This window comes from Typopeltis vanoorti, chromosome 24, assembly GCF_054136105.1.
Source record: "Typopeltis vanoorti isolate ZY-2024b chromosome 24, IOZ_Tvanoo_1.0, whole genome shotgun sequence".
Classification (NCBI taxonomy): Eukaryota; Metazoa; Arthropoda; class Arachnida; order Uropygi; family Thelyphonidae; genus Typopeltis; species Typopeltis vanoorti.
In genome coordinates this window covers 36,622,816-36,642,237 of record NC_143572.1, presented here as the reverse complement: position 1 = coordinate 36,642,237, position 19,422 = coordinate 36,622,816, and the positions used below count along the sequence as shown (strand labels likewise).

General features: G+C 33.3%; 1 protein-coding gene across 2 annotated transcripts in view; it reads right to left on the bottom strand.

The window, feature by feature from the left end:
- SA1 (stromal antigen) overlaps positions 1–19,422 on the bottom strand; it is a 327,847-nt gene that overhangs the window by 46,885 nt on the left and 261,540 nt on the right. For both annotated transcript variants that reach the window (XM_090413330.1, XM_090413331.1), the window contains exons 19-20: positions 11,907–12,040; positions 247–423 (exon numbers count right to left, since the gene is read on the bottom strand). In XM_090413330.1, the coding sequence (XP_090269456.1) occupies positions 247–423; positions 11,907–12,040 (311 nt within the window). The remainder of the gene's footprint in view (positions 1–246; positions 424–11,906; positions 12,041–19,422) is intronic.

Here is a 19,422-nt window from a genome sequence, read left to right as displayed (position 1 = left end):
GCTCAAAAAAGGACAGAATAAAGGAGTTTGTCTGTTAGTGGACAGTAAATGGTTAACGATCATGTGATTGTTACATCAAATAGTAAACTTGTTTTTTTTTTTTTTTCATACCAGTGTTTCTTTCAGTGTCGTATTATAGAATAGTGTGTAGGTATAACAATGAGCAAATATACAGTATTATCTTCTCTCCCATCATACTGAGCGGAGAGCCAGAATTATTATAAATATAATAGAAAGTGACAGTACCTTGATGGCTGTGAAGTTCTCATCTTGTCTGTTTATGAGTCCAGTATTCTGTTCAGTACGAAGCTCTGTGAAAAGGCTTGTTAGTGCCAAAGCCATAGTTCTTGCACAGTTTACCTTGTTAATTTCCCTAGCTTTGCCTAACGTTGCTTTAATAATATCACCATAGTCATTATAAAACTAGAAAATTAAAATACACAAAAATCAGCATATATAAAAAGCATAGTTATATTAACCAACTCTAAAAAAAAAAAAAAAACAGTCATGTAAAAGATACATATAAAAAAGCTATGCTTAAGTAATGAGAAGTAACTATTCTTTCATAGAAATAAATATTCTAAAGCATCCAGAATAATTCTGATAATCGTAAAAAATTGTTTTATAATAATATGCCAATGTTAATAGATTTTGGTTAATGTTAATAGTTTTTTATTTTAAATTTCATTAAAATAAAAAATACTTAGGTGAGAAAATTTTAGTCTAAAATACAGATAATACTCATGAATACTAATGAAGTCCAAATGGGTAGTAAGGCTTATGTGTTGGCAGTTCATGTTTCATTAGTTTTAATTCACAACATAAGAATAATAAGAAAATAATTAATATTTAACTTATTTTGCTGGTGTTATACCCAGGATCTTCAGAGCACAAAGGAACATTTTGTCACATACAAGAACAGCAACAATTAGTAAACAGTCAGACAAGTTTAAAAATTATAATGGACAATACAAGTCTGAAGTCCTGATTGGTATCTAATGTTGGATAAGTAGAGAGGTAACAAGCATTAATGTAATCTTACCTAAAATGACTGTTTCCCAGATTTTTAGCAAACTGATACAGCCATACTTATGCCAGGTGAATATTTTAAAGCTGTTGCTGATTTCAAAAAAAGTTTCTTATAAGAAACTTTTTATAATGACTTCTATTCTAATGACATTATAAGAAACTTTTCTTATAACTTCTACACAGAAGTCATTATAAGTCAGTTTTTCTGATTTACAACTTCTGTGTAGCACTTTCATTTATATTCCCATTTGATCTGTGTGAAGGCATATCCAAGGCATGCTCTGCTAAGTCTTGACTTGCAATAACAAATAAGTCTGAATGTATTTCTTATGTTCTCTAAGAAACATGCCATAAGTCCTTACTGTCTGTCCATAATAAGCCATGTCACAATTACAGTGTACTCCATACACTACTGAATGTGATAAAGGAGAGAGTTTGTCCTTAGGTATATGGGATGGTAACTGCTTTGCTACAGTCTCGTGTATTAAGTGACAAAGGGGATTTGAGGGCGCATTTGGTAAGTACTTGGAAACATTCCAGAGGAATGAAATAAGAAGTACATATAGATACTGTAAAGTAGAGAAAAAGCCATCAAAATCTTGAAATGTGGAAAGGCAGCTAGAGTAGATAATATTCAAACAGAAATGCTCAAGTATGGAGGTATAACAGTTTTACAGTGGCTACATTGTATAATTCAAAAGGTATGGTCAGATGGTCGAATTCAATGCGACTGGAACAAAGCTCTCGCACCCATCTATAAAACAAAAAAAAGGGAAATAAAATGTGAGAACTATAAAAGAATTTCCCTACTGAGTATTCCAGGTAAGATTTTTACAAGCATACCTAACAAGAGACTAAGAAATATTGGCGAAGAGAAAATTGGAGAAGAACAAGCGAGTTCGGGCCAAATGGACTATCAGGATCAGATTTTCACTTAGATAAATTTTTAAGTTTTGTAGATCCAGAAATGACATATAGTAAGGTACCAAGGGAAAAGCTGTTCAAAACACAATAATTATGTGTTGAAAACAGGACATTATACATAGTAATTCACAGTCTTATATTTAAGTTGCAAGTCAGCAGACAGAAGTGAAGGGGATACAGGAAAATGGTTTGATGTCAAATCAGGTGTGAGAAAATGGTATACTTTACTCATCATCATCCATATAGATTCCCATCATGAAGGAAAGTGGCATTAAACCTTATATCAAAATTGGAGATGTTCTCAGCTCTACTTTATGTAGATGATGCTATACTACTAAATAAACCCACTACAATTCTGCAGGATTCCCTAACTAAATTGAATGAATGTTGTAATAAATTTGGTATGAAAATCAGCAATAAAAAGAAAGACTTTGAAAATAGGCATCAACTTTGAAAACATTTCAGCTATTTAGACACAATTTTTTAGCAAAGAAGGCAAATTAAATATGGAGGTAGACAACAGAAATAGCAAAGCTGGTATGGCAGGAAATCAACTGAATAAACTTATATGAAATAAGAGAGAAATCAGCCAAAACACTAAATCAAAGACTGGAAGCCACAGACATGAGATCTGAGAAAGTTTAGCATAACAGATGACATCAATGTCAGAATCATATTAAAAAACGAGGCTCTTGAAAAAAATTGATATCATTAGTTCAGGAACGTGTGAGCAGAGTTAATCTGAGGTGGTATGTTCACTTAAACAGAATGGGAAAGAAAAAGTTAGCAAAAGAATTTTTTTTTTAGCCAGAAGGGGAGGTAAAGATTTGACAATATTGGAGTCCTGAAAGACAACAGACTAATTTGGAGGAAAACTGTTCATGGGATATTAGTAATAATGTAAACTTTTCATGTAGTACTATCAGCATATCTTGCACATCCCTCGAGGATAAATATCAGAAATTTGATGATGATGGTGTATGTGTGTGTCATTGTAAATTATGACTGTTTCTACTTGCTTGCTTTAAACTTATGCCTCTACAAAATATGGTGTCTGCCTGGTTGACCAACGGGGAGAGCAGTCCTGCTCTTTAGGGTTGTGGGTTCAAATTCCACCATGGACAAATGGATGAATGACGTCTTTAATTGGTAGATTAATTTTGCTGCCTGGTGAAACCCCACTCCACTTAATGGAGGCATGAAGCTTGAAAAAGTTCCCTGTTTAGTCTCTAGAGCAGAGTTTCTAGGTTACGTAAATAAATAAACAAATAAAACATTTAAAAAAATGAACAAAAAATAAGGTTACCTATGGTACTAATGTCCTACATTTTACAATCTCATTGGTGTCAAATACAAAACATTTCTATACCACCATATAGGAACAGGAAACTATATCTAACCAGAAATATTTATGTTGTCAGTATAGCACATCTGTGATAAAGTTGGTGGTGATGCCACCTTTTGGACAGAAAGAGTTAGGTTCAAATCCCATTCATACAAAACATTTATACATACAATTTTTACATAAAAGGTGAGTTAGTTGGTCTCAAAGTGTCAGAAAGCCTCCCACAACCACACACACATACAAAAAAAGGCATGCATTGTCAGGCAAACTTGCCAGTGCCAGAGAACGCACAAACTAATACACTGCAGACTAACAGGTAAGCCTAACTATCCTGTCACAGCCCAATGAAAATGCAATTATTCTTATATTATTTCAACGTTATAATTTCAGATATTTCTTTAGAATGTCAGAAACTATTTTCATTTTTAACATATTCCAGTTGTTGTTAATAACAACCATCATATCATCAAGAATTCCTTATGTGTACCTTGGAAGGGGTGGGGGGGGGGTTACAGGATGTTATGATGGTAGTAGATATAAGCTACATGATTAAAAACCCAGTGACAATTTTCCTCCAAATTAATCTTATCTGTCAGAATTTCACTTATCTTCTGATCTTACATTTTGGACTTCTAAAGACACTTTTCTTACTGTATTGGTGGATTAATCCTAATCCACCTAAATCTTGATGTTCCTCTGGGCCATTTTCCTGAAATTCTAGCAAACAGCAAAACATTTGTTTTGCTGTTTCCTCTCCCATTCTGTTAAAGTGATCCTACCAGCTAAGATGGTAACAATGTCAAGTTCCTTCCTAATATCCTTTGTTTAATGATGCTGACATCGATGCCATCTGTTCACTCCTCTAATTTTTCTCAAAACTCGCATATCTGTTGTCTCATTCTTTGGTCAAGTGTTTCCTTTCTAACTCCTCATTTCTTCTATGCTCCCAGATCTATAAGTTAAAACTGGTTTGAGAAACATAACATGACTTGTATACAGATAGTTTACTGTTTTCAATAATTTTTCTCTTATTCCATATTTAATTTTCCATCGTCACTAAAAACTGTGCCTAAATACCTGAAATGTTTTAGTTGTTTAATAAGTTCTCTATTGAGAAAGCAGTTGATGTTTTTTTTTTTTTTTTTTTCAATTTTACAGCTTATTTTCATAGTAGTCTGCCTTTTTATTGCTGATTTTCATACCAAATTTATTACAACAGTTATTCAATTTAGTTAGGGAATTCTATAGTTGTAGTGGATTTATTTAGGAGTATTACATCATCTGCATCCAGTAAAGAGGAGAGATCCACATCTCCAATTTTGATATATGAGGTTTAATGCCACTATCTTATATAATGTGTCAGCTGAATTGCAACTCAAATATAAACTATGTATTGCTTATGTCTCATTTACATCATGAAACTGTGTTTTGAACAGCTTTTCTCTTGCCATCTTGTCCTATGCCTTTTCCAGATCCTTGTTATGTTTCCCATGGTTTCTGAACTATTTGTTTAGAAGTGAAAATATGATCCTGACTGCCTCTATTTGGCCTTAAACCAGCTTGATCTTCTTTAAGTTTCCCTTTCACAATTTGTTTAGTCTTTTATCAAGTATGCTTGTACAAATCTTACCAGGAACTGTATTTTATTTTTATTTATTTTTTTAATATGTTGCTCTCAACCATAAAAGGTTATTTTCAAATCTATAGTACATTTTGTACTGTGGATGGGTTAAGGATCTCCCCTATTTTAATCAATCTATATATTTTTTGGTATTTTTAATTTACTTTTTACATAGTCAGGACACCCTGCTCTAGAGACCAAACATGGAACTTTTTCAAGTCACTTCAGGCCTCCAAATAAGCAGACAGTGGACTCACACCAATGAAATCTCTGTTTTGAAGAATCCTGATGAATATTTTATAGTAGTTGCTTAGAAGGGTGATAGGTCTATATAGTTAGTGCAAGATCTCACATCTTTTTTATGGATGGGTATGATCTGGCTTGTTCTCCATTCTGTTGATAAATTTCCTTTCTGTAGTATTTTGTTGAACAGTTTTCTTAGGTAATTTATTATGCTTTCCCCCCCCCCTTTTCCAGAAGTTCTTTTTGAATGTTGTCTATGGTGTTTTATCTTTCATTTGTTTGATTGCTCTATGTATTTCTTCATTTAGGATGTCTTGTGTCAGAAGTTTCTTCTGGGTTGAAGGCATCTTGATCTATGTTTTCTTCAGCTGTGAATGTTTCTTTAAAATGATTAGTCCATATTTATTTTATTGTTTCACTACTACTTGTTGTGGTTCCATCTTTTTGCAATATTGAAACTGGGTTGGGTAAGTATGTTCTAGTTATCTCTAACTATTTCATAAGTATTCTTGAAGTCATGGTTTTTGTATGCTTCTTCACACATTCTTGCTTTTCTTCTAAATATGTGATTTTTGCTAATCTGCATTTTTTGTCTATTTCTTTTTTCAAATTTTTGTATAATATTCTATTTTCTTCATTATCTTCTTTTTTGAGAGGTTAGCTTTGGATATTCTTTTTCTCTCCCATAAATCCAAAATCTCTGGTGTAAGCCAATCTTTATTTACTCTTGTCTGGTAGCCCAGGTGTTTTGTTGCTGTTTCTTTAATATTTTCTTTACCTTTTTTCCAAGACTCCGAGACTGTGTTTAAAGCAAGATTATTTAATTTTTGTTTCAATGTTCTCTGATAGTTAGATCTGGTCAAGCTATATTGAGTTTTTTGAGATGTCTATCTTCTTTTGTTTTTGGTGGTTTATTCTCTTTCTTTTGAAACTGATTTTTAGTAGTTCATGGTCTGTATCCAAGTCAATCTTTTTTAATGTTTTGATATTTTGGAATGAATGTTTCCATTTCTTATTAACAAGTTTTTGATTTCATTGTTTGGTGATGTCCAGGTGTATTTGTGTTGTGGCTTGTGGTAGAATAAGGTACTTGTGATTAACAGTTGATTTATTTTGCAAAAATTAATCAAGTCCTCTCCTCTTTCATTTACCTCTCCATCACCAAATTTTCCCATTACTTCTGCTTTATCTTCAGAGTACTGACCGACCTTTGCATTAAAATTTCCCATAATACTCAGGATATATCTTGTACTTATTTGCCTGATTTCTTCTTACAGTGTTCAAAAAATTGAGTTAAGTAATGTGTTACAAGGAATGTATTAGCAGAGCTAAAATCAGGTGGTATTGTCACTAAAAGAAGGGAAGAGGAAATTTTAACATTACAAGTGTTCTTTGTCAAGATTGCAGGAAAAAAAGACACACCAAATATAGGTGGATTGGTACAGTAAAATGTGTCTTAGAAGAGAGAAATACAGGATCTGATAATATAGGAGTCCTGACAATAGTAAGTTAGCAATGATGCAACATTTTCATGCATGTAGTATTATCAAAATATTCTGCACAACTGTTCAGGAGACGTATCAGGAATTTGATGATGATCTAGAACAGGGGTTCCCAACCCTATGCCCGTGGGCACCATGGCGCCCGTCGACCAATTTGTGTATGTCCGCCGCTGTTCAACCGTGTGCCGTATAGTTTGAAATAATCATGGCATGCTATATGACGCATGCGTTAATAACACATAACGAGTATTAAACGCATACAATGTAAAGTAGACGCGCATTCGAAGTTGTTCATTCAGTTTAAGAACTGGAATATCATCATATTCTTCTAATTATGAAGCATTGGCCAATGAAATGCAATGCCAAAGATCACACTAACTTACATATATATATTTAAATTTTTATATAATGTAAACTTTCAAGTAATAAAACATTTGATTATAATGTAAACTTTGTATGTATTCATTTAACAAACAAATTCAAAAAATGTGCTTGAAAAAATAGACTATGCCCATCGCCCTATTGGTATTTTAGAATGTGCTCTAAGAAACAAAAAGGTTGGGAACACCTGATCTAGAATATCTTCACCTTCAGTTTTCATATTATCTTCATTTATGGTTTCTTTTACACCACTCATTCCTCCATTTCCAAGCTTTTTCAATAGCATCCAGATCATTTTGAAAGCTTCCTGATATTTATTTTTTATATTTTCAAGAAAGTTTTCCTTTGACTTTTGTTTATCTAGGTTTTTTTTGCAGTGTTTCACTTTCTTAGATTGGTTTCTGCATTATCTCACAGCAGAAGCTTTACCATGAACTTTTGATATGCTTTCTTCTTTTCCTCGACTGCCTCTTTAACTTCCTGAGTGCACCATGGCATTCTAATTTTTCTATTCTTGCAGGGAATCTCACCAATATGCCTCTCTGGCTGAAACAATTAATCAATGTTTTTTTTTCAGTTTGCAATGAATCTCCAAGGTCTGGTTCTGGTTTTCAAACTTTCATTTTTTATTGAATAACAACAACCATTTAAGATATTAATCATAACTTTACTGTTAATAAAAAGCATATTTATGTAAGTTACAAGTATTTACTAGCAGGTTGCTTGCATTCACAAGTTTATCTCCCATTTCACTCTTTTCTTGACACCATAACACATTGCCAATGTCATTTAGAGGCTGTGAAGTGTTGGGCTGCAGTATGTTTTGTTGATGCTTGGTTTTATAGCATAATTATATTCCTTGCTTTCAACATTCTGTTTTATTTGAGTTTTAATAAAGTATGAAACATTACATGTTTTAGTTATTTGTAAAACTGAAGGTATGATGATTAATTCAATTCAATATTCACAGTAGTGTGTATACTAGGTATACAGTATATCTAGTATATACAATACTGTAAATTATGCAGTGTTGAACTAACTATTTACATAAGATGAATCTGTTCGCTAGAACTGATGTGGCAGTATGAAAATTTGCTGGAAGAAAACTGAGGATTCTGGAGAAACTAATATTCATCAGGAATCCCAGAGTGTTACAGTAGCAAGAAAATCAAGAATTCTGTTACTGAGTGACAATCTTCTACAGTTAATTATCACTTAATGTACCTGTAGGATAACAGAGAGCAGTATGTTATAATGAACTTCCTTTTGAATAACCTTCTGCCTAAGGAGATTGGTCTGGACTGTTTCGACAAGTTTGTTACAGCTATATTTATTGTAGTAAGGATTGAATGTTGAACCGGTTTATGGAGATGGCAGGCAGTTGCACTGTGCATAATTTACATAATAAAACATAGAACTATGCTAGTGATATTGGTATGGTAGGTTTGTTCAAAGTTTAGAGGTTTTTACTTGATTATGTCTTATTGCTATTCAAATTAGTGGGTTATCTCCTCTTCGTGGTGATGCATTACCTGGCTGAGCAAATGATACAAGTCTTGATTTTGTCTCCACAGGACTTATTCTCTGGGTGTGTAAGGGTGAATCATCATAAGTGTTTGCTTGTATCCTGATCAGTATTTAGTCCTATATGATCTTAGTCAAGAGCTTCAGATATGTGTGTGAGAGAGAGAGAGAGAGGGGCACTTAAAATATCAGAGGAAAGAATTTGAGTGGCATGGGTGCATGTGATAGCTTAATTAAGGAAGAAGCTTATCTATTTATGTGGATAATCTACTGAATGAATGAAAGATGTGTTTGCAAGGTTAAAGTGTTGCAATTATTCATTTTATATTTAATGGTATGAACAAAACACCAAAGAACAAAATAATTTATTAACCTGCCAATATTTTATGGATTTAAACCTGCATCTTCAGAGTGAAAAATACTTGTTACTGTACACAAGGCATTTGATCAGGTGGTTTCACTATCTGCTACATATTAGCAGATTAATATCTAATTACCACTACCTCACATTTTAATATATCTGAAGGGACTATACATAAAGCACACCAATCTGGTGAGTGGAAACTTGCTTGCCAGTATACCTAAAAAAAAAGTATACTGACAAGCAACTAAGACACTAATACCATTCTGTATAAAATTTAAGCAGAAGTTTAAATCTGATAAAGCAAAACATAATTATAAATGCAGAAGGCTGGCATGAATAAACAAGCAGATTTGAAAAGCTTGTGTAGCTTTTCAAAACAAACAAAATTGAAACTAAATCTTTAGATCTTTGAAGCAGAATCAACCAAAAAATTTGCAAAAGTTAAAGTCATCACATTAAAAAATTTGAAATCCTTCAACAGTAAAAATCATACCAGCTGCAACCACAACAGGATCACATAGCTGTTCGTTTATCATTACAGTTCCTAACAGAAGAAACCACCAATAACCTGAGTCAAAATAATCACCTTGCTATCATTCCCTAGGTGCGGACCTAAATTAGAAATTGCAATGAATGTTGAATGCCACTGTCATAATGAATCAAAAGAATATAAAAAAAGGACACTCTCTATATAAAGTTATATATATAAAAAAGTTAAGTCTTGGCTCAAAGAAATCATTTATAAATTCCAAGTCTTCCTTCAGAATAAGTGCAAATAAAACAGATTTGACATGAAAATTAGCTATGAGTATTTTTTTTTTATAACAAAGCTAAATATAAACTTCTTGAATAAAGACAAACAAAATTTAAATTTTGAATTACAGTGTATTCTTTACATCCCTGAAACTGCAGAGAGCTCGTTTTTTGTCTGTGATATTGTCAGTGAATTTAAATTTAAAAAAAAAAAAAAAATACATTACTTTTGAAGTGTTCATAAGAAAAAGTGGCCCAGAGAATAACAGAGGACAGTCAGAGCATCCACATTTTAGAAGAATTCTAATTAGCAAAACATAATACAATGAATGTGCAGAACAAATTTTAGACACATAACGAACCTAAATTATAATAGAGTAGTTACATATGTAAATGTCAAGAAGCTTGATATTTAAATCTTCAGCAAAGAATGAATATTTTCAAATGTGTATATGTAGAAAATTTGATACTATTCTACGTAGAAAGATTTTTTTTTTTTTTTAATATCAAAGGTTTCATTGACAACAATATGGGCATTACATAAGCTGAGGAATGTTGAAGGCAACACAACTTCCACTACCCTCCTGAATCAACATAGGTTGCAGGTTCACATCCTGCTAAGATGTTTGTAAATGTCTCTAGAGGATAGAGTTCCCAGATTATTTAACTCACTAACTAGCACACCTACAGAACTAATGTGCTACAGGTTTACAACTGAAAACACACACACACACACACACATTTATTTTGTTCTTATTTTTTTCACATGAACTTGGCACAGAAGTACATAAATGGAGGTTTTGGATCTCCAGAGCACCCCCGTGAAGGATGTCATTCACAACGTGAAGAAAAGAAAGAATGAGACAGAAACAAACTTCATATTCTGGGGACTAAACATGGTATCAGCCACTTCATGCCTCTAATAAATAAGGTAAGTGTTTCACTGGATGAGAAGGGTCAAATACCATATAGTACATCTAATCAGCATTTTCTTCAACTAGGAAGATAACCCTTCACAGTAGGAATAATCAATGGCTTCATACGAACTCCTGTGCAAACAAGCAACTCTATAAAGTGAGGTTGCCAAGTGAAAAGGAGAAGCTGTGCCATGTGCTCCACCCATTAACAAAGCTAAGGAAATGTGTAAACAAGCCTGATCATGTCTGGAGATCTGAGCACAATATCAGTAATAAAGGGAAATGAAGCAAGTTCTTTCTTGTGAAAAAATTAGACAGGACTGTTTTGGTAGCAGCAAAGTTCAGAAGGTGTCCTCGATCCATGATGAATGGCAATGAGATAAGTGTTTAGGATACTGTTATGGCAGGTCTACATATTGCCAAAGCCAGTGAATTCATATATTGTCTGTAACCTACAAAAAACTTGACTATGTATTATAAAGAGCAAATAAGTAGTAGGCCATATTAATTCTATCAAGACATGGCCATTATTGAAAAGCAGTTTGGAGAAAGACTGAATTCCTGACTTATTATTAGAGAAACTCCATAAGGCACTCAACAAAAAAAATATTACCAAAAAGAATTTTATTAAACTGCACAATTTTATAATAATTATTATGCTATCATTTTCATTAAAATTTTAGCTCTATAGATTATATAAAATTTCATTCTACTTGCCTAAAACATGGGGCAACACAAATTCAAAATCAGATTTGTTTTGGCCCATAGAATGAAAATCTTATGAAAACTTTTTATAGAGATAATTTTTAATAAACTTTAATAATATTAGACAGTTTAACAAAATTTTTGGTAATGTTTTTGGCTTGTAATTTCAGTCCAGCCCCACAGACAAAACATTTTAAACTTGTGTGATTTACAGTATTTTTGGATTTTATTCCTGATCAATTAAAAAAAAAGTTTATGCTAGACTTTGTTTATACTAACTTATAAATGAACTCTTAAGTTCGGATTTTTCAACAGGTTCATTTAACCACGCTACTGGCCAAGACGTCTATAGACGTCAAGGTTATCATGGATGCGAAGTGCATATTAAAATGTTAATACCATTGATATTACATTGAAATATGTGATGGATACGAAGCGTATGAGTATCCGTATTTGATCCATAATGGCTGGTAAGGTAGTTAATGCAATTTTTATTTGATTTGCTAAGATATAAGCATGAATATAAGCAAAAAAAAAATCTATATTTATTAATAGGAAAAATAAATTGAAACAAAGGATGAAATTACATCTCACTAACCTTCACATAGTGTTTGAACACATCAGCAGCTTGTTTTATGCTAATTATGTTATAGACTACTAGTTTACAAAATGAAGCCAAGAAGTTACGTCTCTTATGCAGTTCTTCAATTTTAGTGTGCTCATCTTGTTCATCTTGAAAAAAAAAAAAAAAAAGAGAAATAATATTCAGCACACAGCCATGCTTTCTAAATTTTTATCAATCTAATTTTCATAAGAGGCTTTCTTCTGCTTGGGACAAAATAATTTGGTATTATGTTGAATTTTTTCTTGACAATTATTCATAAGACTATTACACTTTTTTATGAAATCTTTATCAAGTAGCTTTATTTTTTATCCTTCTACATGTTTCGCCAATCTGTTTCTATTGGCATCCTCAGGGAATACAAATCAGTAAGCACAAAATGAAGGTTACAGACTAGGTTATAACCGATAGTTCTAAATCATACAAAAATTGGTATTGTGCGTGACAATGTGCGTGTCTCGTTAACGTGATGACTCATGACGTAATTGTTATGAAAGTTCATTTCTTTGATATTTAATGATCTGATAAAAGTTTTCCAAATTTCTGGTAAAATTAGACCTTGATTCTTGTTTAGGTTTTCAGTTTTACGGACGACTGTAGCTGCTTCTTTAAAGGTTCTTGAATGGTAGTTATCTTCTATGTATGGCATAAGGCTCTTATCCCACTCAATGTGATGGTTAGTAGAGGCAAAGTGGCATGAAAGGCCTGAAATGTCTTGTCTGTTATTTCTGACATATCCTATGTGTTCTTTCTTTCTCGTTTCGAAGCTTCTAGATGTCTGACCTACGTAACTAATACCACATGAGCAAGGAATATTATATACTCCAGAGTATTTGTAGAATGGGTGAGGATCTTTCGGTGATCTTAAAAATTTCCGAATAGTATTGATTGGTTTGAATGCCACTCTGATCTTGTATGGTTTTAAAAGGTTAGCTAATTTTTTGGAAAGGTTGTTGACAAAAGGAATTGTAATTGTACTGATGTATTGGACGTCATCACGTTGTCGATGTGGTATATCAGTAAATAGAATCTTGTTATAGTCTTTTAGGGTAACCATTTAAAGAAAGTTCTCTGGATATTGTGGTTAATTCCGTTAGTAGGTCATCCTTGTCTGTGGTATACTGTATAGCTCTTTTCTTGAGACTATGGATAATGCTAAGTTTCTGAGCTATGTGATGAGCTGAGTTGAAATCAATAGTTTCCACAATACCATCAAATTCACATTAGAAATGGAAAAAGATAAAAAACTGCCATTCCTTGACATTTTAATAAAGAAACAATCCAATAATAGTATCAACCTATCTGTATACAGAAAACCTACAAATACTGGATGTTACCTCCATTTCAACTCAGCTCATCACATAGCTCAGAAACTTAGCATTATCCATAGTCTCAAGAAAAGAGCAATACAGTATACGACAGACAAGGATGACCTACTAACGGAATTAACCACAATATCCAGAGAACTTTCTTTAAATGGTTACCCTAAAAGACTCTATAACAAGATTCTATTTACTGATATACCACATTGACAACGTGATGACGTCCAATACATCAGTACAATTACAATTCCTTTTGTCAACAACCTTTCCAAAAAATTAGCTAACCTTTTAAAACCATACAAGATCAGAGTGGCATTCAAACCAATCAATACTATTCGGAAATTTTTAAGATCACCGAAAGATCCTCACCCATTCTACAAATACTCTGGAGTATATAATATTCCTTGCTCATGTGGTATTAGTTACGTAGGTCAGACATCTAGAAGCTTCGAAACGAGAAAAAAAGAACACATAGGATATGTCAGAAATAACAGACAAGACATTTCAGGCCTTTCATGCCACTTTGCCTCTACTAACCATCACATTGAGTGGGATAAGAGCCTTATGCCATACATAGAAGATAACTACCATTCAAGAACCTTTAAAGAAGCAGCTACAGTCGTCCGTAAAACTGAAAACCTAAACAAGAATCAAGGTCTAATTTTACCAGAAATTTGGAAAACTTTTATCAGATCATTAAATATCAAAGAAATGAACTTTCATAACAATTACGTCATGAGTCATCATGAATAAAACACGTTAAAGAGACATGCACATTGTCACGCACAATACCAATTTTTGTATGATTTAGAACCATCGGTTATAACCTAGTCTGTAACCTTCATTTTGTGCTTACTGATTTGTATTCCCTGAGGATGCCAATAGAAACAGATTGGCAAAACATGTAGGAGGATAAAAATAAAGCTACTTGATAAAGATTTTATAAAAAAGTGGAATAGTCTTATAATTTGGTATTTTTTAAAATTAATATTTAGAGCTTTCTTAAAATAAAATTTTATACATAAATAAAATTTTTAATTTTTGTCAGATGGGTACACTTGTCTGGCACTGGTCATATCTACTTTGGCCATAAACAACAAATATAACAAATATTAAATTATTTGAAATGAGCTTTAATAGTTTGATTTCAAATTAAGTATATGTAAAGCAAAAATCACTTTAACATATTATTGGATAACATAATTTTTTTTAAACTTAAAAAATGTTCCCATTTATCTGTGAAGGATTAATTCAACAGCTGAACTATGCATAAAAACATAACTTTAAATATAAATAAAATAATAATACATAATAATAAATAATAAATATAAAAAAACACACAAATAAATAAAATAATAAGCATCAACACTGATGGATGTCAATGCAACATTCATAGTTTAACTGTCAACCTGACACATATATCCTTTTTCATTCCATCTGCATCTGTCCTTTGGAACAAATTTGTGCACATGTTCCCTAAGGATTAAAATCTAGCTGTTGCAAAAAAAATTAAGAAGTTTCTTTTTTTTTATCATTAATATTTTTTTTTTTCAAACAGAAATACTAATATACATTAATCAAGAGGAGTAGAATTAACAGGCTCTCTTCTTAATCTCCACCCAAACAGAACTAAAAGTACTGCACAAAGTACTTTTAGTTATTTTATTTTATTTTTTTGACACAAACACAACACAAGAGAGTCCAGTTCTAACCTCACAAAATTAGAATGGATCCACATGCAACATATGATGTATATAGAGGCATATGTTTCATAGTACAACAGAGTGACAATGTGGAAGAACAATATCCACATAAGGTTATAAACCTATAGCATGCTAGTACTGTGGGTGGCCTAAGGATGGTTTTAAATTTATTATTGTTATTATTTTTTTTTTTTGTATTTATAATTATTTTTATGATGTGGAAACAATGCTCTAGAAACCAAATATGGAACTTTTTTGCAAGCCATTTCAGGCCTGCAATTACCAGGGCAATGGTCTCACACCAGGCAATGAAATTCATCTCCCATCTGAAGACATTCACAAACATTCATGCCCAGAGCAGGATTCACATCTGCAGCCATTTGGTAGACTGTCTGTTCACTATTCAACCAGCAAAGCAATTATATAACAGCAGTTAGCTATGCCCTTGATCTGGTTATTTAATGAAGGTCTTACAGTAGGTAAGATTCCAAAGGAGTGGAAAGAAGGCAAAATAATACCACTCCACAAGCACGGTTCTAGGATAGAAGTTTAAAATTATAGAGCAGTTTATATAATGGCAGTTGCAGTCAAGGTGTTGGAGAGACTGGTTAGGAAGAAAATACAACATTGGGTTAATGGACATGGTATTCTTTATGATAAACAACAAATTATACAATAACCACAGTAATTAACTTTAATGAAAGTACAGATATTTCATACTGAAAATAACAGTACGTCATCAGTGTGTAGAAAAAAGCAAATCAAAGAACAGGAATACAAGTGATTGTCAGCATGGATTTGTAAAGGGTGCATTTTGTTTTAGCAATTTACTTGCATTTTATATGGTAACGAGCATGTCAAATAAGGTAGAATCACATACAGTGATATTTTTGGATTTTGGAAAAAGTATCTGATAGATTACTACATAAGTTGGTATGCAAGATGCAAAGAATAGGACTATATAGAGAGTCATCATCAGGACCCCAGCAGAATCATTTTCAATGATTCTGCCTATTTACATTGTCTTTGTCTTTTTATTGCTGACCTTCATACCATATCTATTACAACAGTTATTCAATTTAGTCAGAGAATCTTGCAGACTTGTAGCGGATTTATTTAGAAGTATGACATCATCCGCATAAAGCAAAGAGCTGACATTAACATCTCCAATTTTGATATCATGTTTAATACCACTTTCCTTCATAATGTGATCCATATAGATAATGAATAACAGAGGGGATAATGTACATCCATGTCTCACCTCAGATTTAACATTAAACTATCTTCCTGTACTTCCTTCAATTCTAACTGCTGACTTACAAATCAAATAAAGACTAAGTATTGCTTGATATAATGCCCCATTGACACCACATAACTGCAGCGTATTGAATAGCTTCTCTCTTGGCACTTTGTCATATGCTTTTTCCAGATCGACAAAACTTAAATACAGATCTTTGTTATATTCCCATGCCTTTCTCAACTATTTGTCGTAAAGTGAAGATCTGATCCTGACAGCCGCTATTTGACCTGAATCCAGCTTGTTCTTCACCAAGCTTTTCTTCCACAATTCTTCTCAACCGTTTCTCAAGTATACTTGCATAGATCTTGTCAGGAACACTCAGTAGGGAAATACCTCTGTAATTCTCACATTCAGTTTTATTTTCCTTTTTATATATGGGTACTATGAGAGCTACTCCAATCATCAGGAATTCGTCTCTCTGTCCAGGCTTTCTGAACTATGCAGTGCAGCCACTGTAAGACTTTTATACCACCATACTTCAGCATTTCTGGTCAAACGTCATCTACTCCTGCTGCCTTTCCACATTTCAAGCCTTTGATGGCTTTTTCTACTTCAAATATGGATATGTATTCCTGACTGCATGCCTGGTCAGTGTTTTTTACCACTGTGCTGTCATCACTGCTTGTTTCATTTAGCAGTTTATCAAAGTAATTACTCCATACTTCAAGGATATCCTTTTTTCCCCGTTTTCATGTCACCTTTTATCATCTCTAATTCCTTTATAGCACTCTTTCCTTCATTCTTAAGCTTCTTCAACAACCTCCAGAATATTTTGCCACCTTCTTGATATTTATTTTCTATATTCTTGCCAAGTCCTCCCATGACTTTTGTTTAACTAGTTTTTACATAGTATTTAGCTTTCTTACATTTGTCTCTGTATTCTCTAAGAGCACAAGCTGACTTATTTGCCAGGAACTTTTGATATGCTTTCTTCTTTTCCTTCACTGCCTCTTTATCTTCCTGTGTCCACCATGGAGTTCTAATTTTTCTATCTTTGCAGACAACTTCACCACATGCCTCTCTAGCTGAATCAATCAGGGCTTTCTTCAAGGCTTGCCACTGAATCTCCAAGGTTTGATCCTGTTCTCAAAAACTCTTTCATTTTTTTTTTCAATAATCTTTGTGTCTACAGTTCACATCTGACAGCTGTTCAACTATTATTCGCTTTAAAACTTTCTTACATGTTATTCTTTTCAATATGAAATTCAATTTTATCCTGCTCAAGACTAAATAGTGATCACTTCCAATTTCAAATCCTCTGTACACTCTGATGTCCTGCACCAGGGAGAAAACATCACTATCAACAATAACATAGTCAATGAGACTTTTCTTATTCCTAGCCTCTTCTCTCTTTGTGAATTTGTGCACATTTTTATGTTGGAACATGGTGTTAGTAATAACCAGTCCATGTCCTGAGCAGAAATCCAACAGATATTTGCGATTATTATTAGCTTTGCTCTTTTCTCCAAAATTTCCCAAAATATTTTTGTATATCTCATAATCATTTCCTACTCTGCTATTTAGATTCCCAACAAGGACCAACTTTTCATTTTTGATTGTGTCAGTTGCTTTTTCTAAAGCCTCAAAAAATTCCTCCATTTCTACCTTAGTAGAGCCTTCTGGGGGACCATAGGCACAAATAAGTCTCATTGTCCAGTTCCCCATTCTCATATTTGCCCACATTACTCTACTTGAGACTGACTGCCATTCCAAAAGATTAGCCTCGTATTTTGTGTTGAATACTATGGCTACTCCTTTTCCTTGATTGTCATTGCCTGAATATAACATTTTGTATTTATTGCTCAGAAAGATCTAACCAGTTTTTGTCTTTTTTGTTTCAGTCACCCCCCTATTATGTTGATCTGGTACTTATCTAATTCCCCAGCTAGCTCCATTTCTGTGCTATTCAGGCTTCTTATGTTGATAGTACCGATCTTTAACTCTGGTGATGTTGAGTTGGGGCTTGTTTTCAGATTTGTTCTAGTAGCTGACGTTTCGCTGTTCACTCTGGTTCCCTGGCGAAAACAACGGGGGGGGGGGGGGGGTGCCTTGTTTAATCAAGCATCGCCCTAGCCGGCATGAAATTTTGTCATGTTGACCATCATTTTTTATTTTGGTTTAACCAATAAGAATACAATTTGGTCGGCTAAATCCCAAATTGCCAGCCCATCCTTGTTCGTTCAGTATCCAAGTAGATACCCAACAGAGTGCACCATGAGAAGGTGAGGATTGGACATTCGGTCAGAAGCCCTGGTCGGTTCTCTGCATTCCTTTAAAGGTTATGTGGAGGTCTCCTCTCAGTTATACAACTTTGACCCCTAGATAGATAGTATACTGGTTAATTGGATTGGTGATTGGCTCTCTGAACAATACCAGCAAGTTTTGTATGAAAGAGCAGTGTCTTAAAAAAAAGGAGAGTAACAAGTGGCATGTCCCAGATCATACTTGGTCTACTGTGCTCAGATTTGGTCATCCAGTTTTCACTGGATGACCAAATATGGAAACATTTGGACACTTTCCAATGTTGAAATATTGGAGATGGGTCAGAGATGAGTTACTAAGACAATATCAAGATTCTGGAATGTTGGCTATGGAGAGAGGTTGATAGAATGTGGATCACCGAGTTTGGCGAATAGGAGGAAAAGAGGTGATATAATAGAGATGTTTAAGTTAGTGAGGGGATTTTACTGGATTAATCCAGAGGGGATTATAAGAATAGGAAGTGACAGGGAAAAAACAAGAGATCACCCCTGGAATTTATGTAAGTGTGGTGAAGAGGGGGTGTGAGGAGTAGACATTTTACATGGAGAATTGTGGATGAATAGAACACATTATAAAATTTGTTGTTAATGGAGGAAGTGTTAAGGATTTTTAATATTAAATATGACAAATATGTTGTCAGTTGAATTAAGTGCAAGTCCAAGAAATGTTCAGGTCAAGTTTATTTTCTGTAAGTAGTTTTATAAGAAATTCTTCATAAATATGATTTCTGCATTACTTCAACCTTGGTATCTCTCTTCTGGGTCTGGCTCCTGCTGATGAGACCTCAATAAAGGAAAAACTAGTCCTAATAGTGGCCCTTCCCATAATGCATAGCATTATACATGACCTTAAGGATATGTGAATTGCATTAAGGGATACTAAGGAAACTGATGAGAAGTCATTAG